This window comes from Echiichthys vipera, assembly GCF_963691815.1.
Source record: "Echiichthys vipera genome assembly, chromosome: 21".
In the NCBI taxonomy this organism is placed as follows: Eukaryota; Metazoa; Chordata; class Actinopteri; order Perciformes; family Trachinidae; genus Echiichthys; species Echiichthys vipera.
This window is the reverse complement of record NC_139846.1, coordinates 8,590,236-8,597,729: the sequence shown is the minus strand read 5'-3', so window position 1 is coordinate 8,597,729 and position 7,494 is coordinate 8,590,236. Positions and strand designations below refer to the sequence as shown.

Genomic DNA, 7,494 nt, shown 5'->3' with positions numbered 1-7,494 from the left:
TACATTTCACTTCAGGGACCTCCATCTGAAAACATCTTGGTTGTAAGATATGATTGGGACTGGAATTAATAGATCAAATAACATGGTTTATATACAATAACTTCTAGGTGGAAAGCCCCCTTTACATACAATTCAACATCGCTGAGCAAACAGAGGCGAATAACAACTTGATATACGCTCTGTTACTATCTCAGTCATCTAAAATGTATGTTTGAGGCCTCATCCATAATTGACCTGTTGGGCCACGGACTAAAGGAACTGACAGCACCCAGCACTTGCAGTTAGTGCTCAGAATCAGTGTATCTGGTTTTATCTCTGTCCTGCTGTCTGTGTTTACAGGATCAAAGGTCACAAAGGAAATACTGCACACCATTAACTTGTTTAATCTTGAAGAGTTAAGCGTGGCAAGTATTGTGTGTAGTTTAAGTAAGTGTTACCCCTCAGGCTCTGACACACCCACATGCAACCTAAAAGTAAGGTTAATATGTGAATGTGGTGCATTAAAATGTGTAATATGTGCCTTTGAAAAAAAAAGTTTACGGTTATTTGAATAAATATACTCAGCTGATCATACGTGTGATGTATTTATACAAGCGTATTAGCCACAAATGATAAGCCTGTGTTATTGGATCATTAGGTCATTAAGCGTGTTGCAAAACAGAGATGAAGAACCTGTTTACTGGTTAAACTTTAGGTTTTTTTGTACTGAAATGCCTGCGGCATTTCTCAACAGGTTCACTACTAATGTCTATTACATGACCCTTGAATGACAGCCCAAACAAATCTCTCAGCTGCTGATTCGCATTTAATTACACAAACTTCACTCCGCTACTCTGTTTAAAGATTTGTTGTTGACCTACTTACACACCCGATACTAAAAAGGTGCAGCCAAGGTTAAAAAACTACAAAGTCAGGAGAGAAACAATGGTCCAAACTTGTTTACGCTTGCAGCACAAGGGTATTTCTTCTGTTTTCTGAATGATGTACAAAAATACAGTAGAAGCTACAGCTGAGGATAATCATGTCCTCAGTATGTTCTCTCTGAATTTGACCAGGAAATAAATGGTGAACATTATTACATTATTAAAAGGAAATCATTGGGGGAAGAAGTATGACGATTATTTACTTAAGTAAAATTACCAATACCACACACGAACAATGCTTCATTTTCCTTGTCAGTGATATTAAGGATGCAGTAACAGCCGGCAGTGCTTTAATGTTGTATTTTATTAAGGTGGAGCAAATTTGGACTGCTGTACTACTATTCACATATTTTAATCAAATGTTTTGTAAATCTTAATCTGAATAGTACGTTACAGTAGCTGTAATAACAATTCAAAAATGCAATATTTCTCTCTGAAATGTGATGAAGTGTAAGCTTAAAGGAGAGGTGGGAAAAGTACTCAGATAGAAAAGTAGCAATAATACCAAAGTGTAGAAATACACTAAAGTCATGCATACGTACATTTGCTTACAAGCATTTGCATCCAAATATACTTAAAGTGTTATCTGGAGAATGCGCAGAACACTATCTAGTGTCTCAAGATCCTAGTCACAACAACAAAACATAATACAGCAGTCGGGTTGCCAGGTCTGGAGACAGACCACGGCCCGTCCCCTCTGGCAAATCGCACCATAAGAGTTTGGCTGACAGTTACCGTTAGCCGTTACCGTTAGCCGTTACCGTAAACATGGAAGACAGCTTACCGATCAAGGAGAATCGTAGCGATTTGGGTGTGCATTTTAATGCTTGGCCTATATTGACTTTTTGCCCCTCTCCGCTCACTCAGCTGTTTGGACAAATAACAAAGCAGCTGCAGGATTGGTAAACTCCATTTCACCAGTGCCAGCCTGCAGTAGCTGCATCCAACAACAGACAACCCTGGAAACCCAATATGCCCAGCGCTATTGGCTGGTACAACGGAAACAGAATGTGACAAAAAGTCATTGTCATCCCATAAAAATCTTTTTTTAAATATGAATTCACACAAAATATATTGTTTTATGGAAAAGCGATACTTTCATTCTGTACCCCTCAAAACACTCAGTGGGTGTATTATTGTTCTTTTTAAATATAGCTTTTATTCTACATATTCAACCTTTAAAGTACCAAAAGTAAAAATGCTATTGATTCATTATGAACAATGACCCAGTCCAGAATAATATATGTGATATTACTGGATTATAATTATTGGTTACTTACTCACCTCTCTGTGATCCTTGGACCTGACTTTGGGCAGCTCGCCACGAGCCAGCGCACGTGCGCGCACAGTGACTGAGCTCTGCTCCATAAATAGACGCCTGAGCACGAGCGAAGTGTCAGGGACAACAACAGTTTGACAGTGAAACTTCCGCTGTAATTTCTTCGCCTTTGTGGGGTTTTTAAATGGACGGTGGCGGGTATGATTCTCCGGAGAAGAGACAGAGGAGACTCGTCCTGGTTGTAGGTGCCGTCGCCGGGCTGCTCCTCGTCATTATTGTGGTCGCTACTGTGCTGGGACTCACGCTCCAGCCGAAGACACACACGTTTAAGACAACGTTCATCACAAAGTGTGAGCAGTTCAAAGGGTGAGCGCTTTTATTTTTCAAAAGTTTATGTATGAAATATGTTGTCAACATTTAAAATGAACCGGTGACAGAATGGGCTTCACAGAAGAACACAGGATGATTCAATTAGGAATAAAGTATGATCATTTTGGAGTTTGTGGTGCTGTTGAGGTGTATTGCATTACACTGACAGGTGTTTCTAGTATGTTTCCCATTCCATTCGTATCACTTAAGGTTGGCTGAATAACAGAAACACATGGAGAAACACTGTATGATGCAGTACAGCTCAACAGCAATATAAGCAGTTGAATGAACACCTCTCCAAAACTGACTTTGGTAATCTTCCTGAAGGGAGGATGTACTGCAGGACTGCAGCAGTTTTAGGTGTCCACTGTATCAATTGGAAGCTGCATTTTAACAGACAACATCTTATTTTTAAATTTAAAATAATAGATAAATAATCAGAAATTGTGTTTGTGTGTGTCCATGCTTGCAAGCTTGAGCAGTCTTAGCATGTATCAGTTATTTACATTTGTATTAAGAAAAAGGGGTTGTATAATTATACAAAGGGCTATTCAGACAGAGAGAAAATACATTTACATGCTAAAGTTGGAGTGCAGCCCAAAGGTTTGGTCTGTTTGGTGGGCTACTCTGATAAATGATTACTTAATTGGCCCTCTTTCTGCTTATTGTTAGTGTCTGCGATGACAATGTCATTTCTGAGTGCTGTAGTTTCTGTGTCATGTACTGTAATTAAGCCAATAACCACTGGCAATAATAAATAGGACATACTGTGTTTATACATGGCACACTTTTAAAAGACAGGTGAGAAAGTGCTGCACAAAACAAAGAACACGAGTGAAGTGTAATTTTATTAAGGGGTGGGAAGACATGCCCTGTTTCTAAAAAACAATATGTGACTACCTGCGCCAAATTTGTTCCCGTGTTTCACCTGTTTGTATCAGAATGATGCTGGTAACAAGCAATAATAATATCAGTCTGCTGTATATATCATAATTAAGCCAGTAGTGACTGATAATATGGAGTAGACCAGCTCAGACCAAAGATTCACAACAAGACTTTTAAACAATTTACCCCTGGGGATTATTAAAGTATTTCTGATTCTGATTCTGATTCTGACTTGTTGAAACTTTCAACTACTTCCAAAGTCCAGCTGCTGGAGACCTGACCAGTGACAAGTGGTTTTACAATGTTAGACACATCACCTGCACATTCCAACTTTTTAATCTGAACTAGGCTTTGCTTGAAATAGTTTCTTTACGTTCATGTTTCAAGCTATTTTAAGAGTGAAATAGTATTAACTTTAATTCAGGCTCAGCCTATGTGAGAGAATGAGGCTAATCGACTAAGAACTGTCGTTTATTTTTCAGATATGACTGTGAAAAACTTTGGGGTGCATTCCAAAAAGCTTATGTAGGGCGGGACCCTTGTCGAGTTCCCATGGAAGCTTATAACCCTCTCATTGATGCAGCCGACTTCAAACCTGCATGCAACAGAGTAAACACCGCTCACTGTGCACATTATCCACTCATTTCTTCTTTTTCATGATGTCGAATTATACATTTCACTTGTGTTTTGGGGTTTAGATGATGTTCTGGAGCAAAACCAAGGATGTAGTCCATGAGTTCACCCAGAAGAAAGGTTGTTATGTCACCCTGGAGGACACTGTGTTGGGATTTGTGCTGGATGGTCTGACCTGGTGTGGAAAGGAGGGCAGTAATGGTGAGCCTTTTAAATAGCCAAACATAACTGTGTGAAGTTTAGCTCAGTTTAGTTTATTCAGTAGCAGCAGAACTTGGGGGTAAAAACTGATATGAGTCATATATGCTAATGTGTGACTCGAGCTCTCTGAGATAACAAGGACAAATATCGAAAAACAAACGTTGCACATGAGGTTCACGTATCACAGGAAGGTTTAATGATATGTTGTCGTAGTAAGTGTGGTTTGGCAACATCTTAGCTCAATAATACATCATCTACCAGGAGCTACCATCCCTTGTAAACACGGTTAGTTTACGGAAATATATAAAGACATGGTTCTAAAAGAAGCATCTTTTGATTATTTTCAGGACGGCCATGTTCTTTAACTTCTCCAGAGGCTGTTCTTAAAGGAACGGTTCAACATTTTGGGAAATAAACATTTGTTTTCTTGGCGAGAGTTAGATGAGAAGATTGAAACCAACTCTCATGTCTGTACACTAAAAATGAAGCTGCTACCACCACCAGCAGCTGGTTAGCTTATCTTAGCACAAAGAAGGGAAACATGGAGAAACAACTAGGCTGGTTGGCGTGGAAAAGTGTGGTAACTTTCTGGAGTTTCTGCTGTTTGCCTGACAACCCATTTGTTAACTTTGTTGTTACTGGGCTAGCTGTTTCCAGTCTTTATGCTAAGCTAAACTAACCATCTGGCTAAAGCTTCATTAATGAACAGACATGAGTGGTATCCTGGTGAATCCCTAACATATAGTAATTGTATGTACACATAATTATAGTACACATTCTCGGTTTAATGTGCTAAAAGCATCTTTATGTTTTATCCATTTATTTTTGTTTTTCATGCATACTTTTTTTTTCAGACCATGTTATGTTTATGTTCTCATCACGTTTTTAGTCTCAGTGTGGGTATGTTACGTCCTGAGGTTTGTGTGTGTGTGTGTGTGTGTGTGTGTGTGTGTGTGTGTGTGTGTGTGTGTGTGTGTGTGTGTGTGTGTTCTAGAAACATTCACCACCGACTGCCCAGGATGGTCAGACTGCATGAACAACAGCGTTCGCTCATTCTGGAACAGCGCCTCAGCTGCTGTAAGTTATCAACAAGAATTCACAAGTTTTGCCAAAAATATGACAGTCGTGGGATCAAGTAGTGGTTAAAATAACACGTATGAAGCATAAGGTGAAATCTCTCTGGGATCAAGATGGAGGGGAGAGAAGAAAAAGGACACACAGCCTGGTTCTTCATCAATGAGGCTTTGTGTCGGTCTCCATGGAGCCACATTGCTTAGCTCTCTCCTGAGCGAGCAGTGGCAACCCACACATTCAGAGGAGCCCTGGCTTGGATCGTCTGGGTTTTACTCTGCCAGAAAACACATAACACAGTTTGCCACATATTAACACAAACAAACAGACTCTAAAACAAACCATAAACAGCAGTTTGTACAGCACGCAAAACTAATTGTTGTGCAAAAAACCATGACAAAGGAGATCAGTTGGTGTGATATGAAGCAATTCCAACATAACATCACCTCAGAGAGTAGTGCAGCAAGACAAATAATCAAACATTGGTTAGTGTTTTCTCCATTGCAAGCTGTGCATATGAAAACATAAATCCAGTTTGATTATATAAGGCACTGCTGCATAAATCATAAATGTCTACGTTGCAAACATGACTACAGATACTATATTTCCTCTTGCTTTTCCTATCAAGCTGAAGTGAGTCTGTCTGTGCTGTGCATTTTCTTTGACAATGTCTTCATGTGTGTAGTTTGCAGATGTTGCCTGTGGTAATGTCTCAGCAATGCTAAACGGATCCATCACCACACCGTTCAGTCCCACAAGGTAAGATCCTCTGCACCTCTTATGTTGACAGTTTCATGTCCTAATATCTCACTTCCAGATGCACATTCAACCAATACTAAAAAATATTTTCTTGACATTCCTGTAAATTGGATTTTGTGGATTTCTCACATCATGGCTGAGGCAATGGTCGCCACAAACATGTAATGGCCACAAATGCAGTATCATAAAACGTGCATGTTAACTAAGAATCATATAGACTCACTTTAATTTAATACATTTATAAAATAGAATCATGGTATTTTTAAACACTTTCCATATTTCAGTCACTGTGGCTGTATGTGCGTTAACATCCCACCCAAACTGGATTCTGTAGAAACGTAGTAAGCGCCACAAGATGGCAGTAGATGCATTTAAGCTGCCGTAAGGGAACACTGCAAATGTTTTACTCAAATTCTACAGGTTTTTTTTTATATGAAACAGATACAGGAGGTCTTGAGCAGTAGAGGTAAATAAAAGCCCCATCCACTATTTGAGGATTTATGTTACATACTTTTTATATACCCATTTATGGTGGAATTTATGTAAAGGTGAAAATTTAAAATATAATATGACTCGAATTCTGTACAGTGGTCTGAATACTCTGTCATAGTTCAGCCTTTTAGATTTTTATTTTTGCTCTTACTTCAGCTTTTGTTTATTTAATTGAAGCAGAGCCTCAACATAGCTTCTTCTTTTCGATTTATGGCAGATTTAAACCGTTGCTTTTAAAAGTTGCACACTACATACTGTTCCCACTTTGCCTATTGGTCCATCGCAATATAGGTCTTTTTATGCACCTTTATATTATTTTATTGGGGGGGAAATGCACATGATATATATATTTAAGGGGGACTTTGTTAGTGAAACAAATATGAAGGCGTTCTGCAGCAGGAGAATCGTTCTTTGAGATGACTACACATCCTTTTAAGGACATACTGACATGAAACAAGTGCAATATTGGTTAGGGGGTACTTATTCAAAATGAAACTTCTGAATAAAATAAAAAGTCACATTGTTAAGAATTATGTACAAGTTACATCACTTCCTGTGTTCTTTTTTCCCTTCCACTTTTCTGAGTGAATTGGGCTCTTTCTGTTTTTGTTGGCAGTATTTTTGCGAGCATCGAAGTGAAGGGCTTCCACTTCCCCAGGGTCGAAAGCCTGAATGTTGTTCTGGTCACACCGAAAAACACTGTGTAAGATGTCCTCCTTATACACAAGACTTCCGCAAGGAGACAAAGGTATAGTGATAAATTGTATCCTAATGTTTTCTTTATCCTTCTCTAGGGCAAACTGCACAAATGATTCATTAAAGGCTTTACAGAACGAGCTGGATAAAGGAATTAAATACAGCTGCAAGGAAGTGTCTGAGTGA

At 38.9% G+C, this 7,494-nt stretch overlaps 1 protein-coding gene across 1 annotated transcript; it reads left to right on the top strand.

The window, feature by feature from the left end:
* Nucleotides 1–2,386: 2,386 nt before the first annotated feature.
* Nucleotides 2,387–7,494, top strand: LOC310963311 (ADP-ribosyl cyclase/cyclic ADP-ribose hydrolase 1-like; the record flags this gene model as incomplete). Its single annotated transcript, XM_083936057.1, has 7 exons — nucleotides 2,387–2,568; nucleotides 3,939–4,065; nucleotides 4,155–4,290; nucleotides 5,285–5,367; nucleotides 6,047–6,120; nucleotides 7,229–7,315; nucleotides 7,407–7,494. 7 exons carry the CDS (start codon nucleotides 2,387–2,389, stop codon nucleotides 7,492–7,494), a joined length of 777 nt encoding a protein of 258 aa, XP_083792183.1.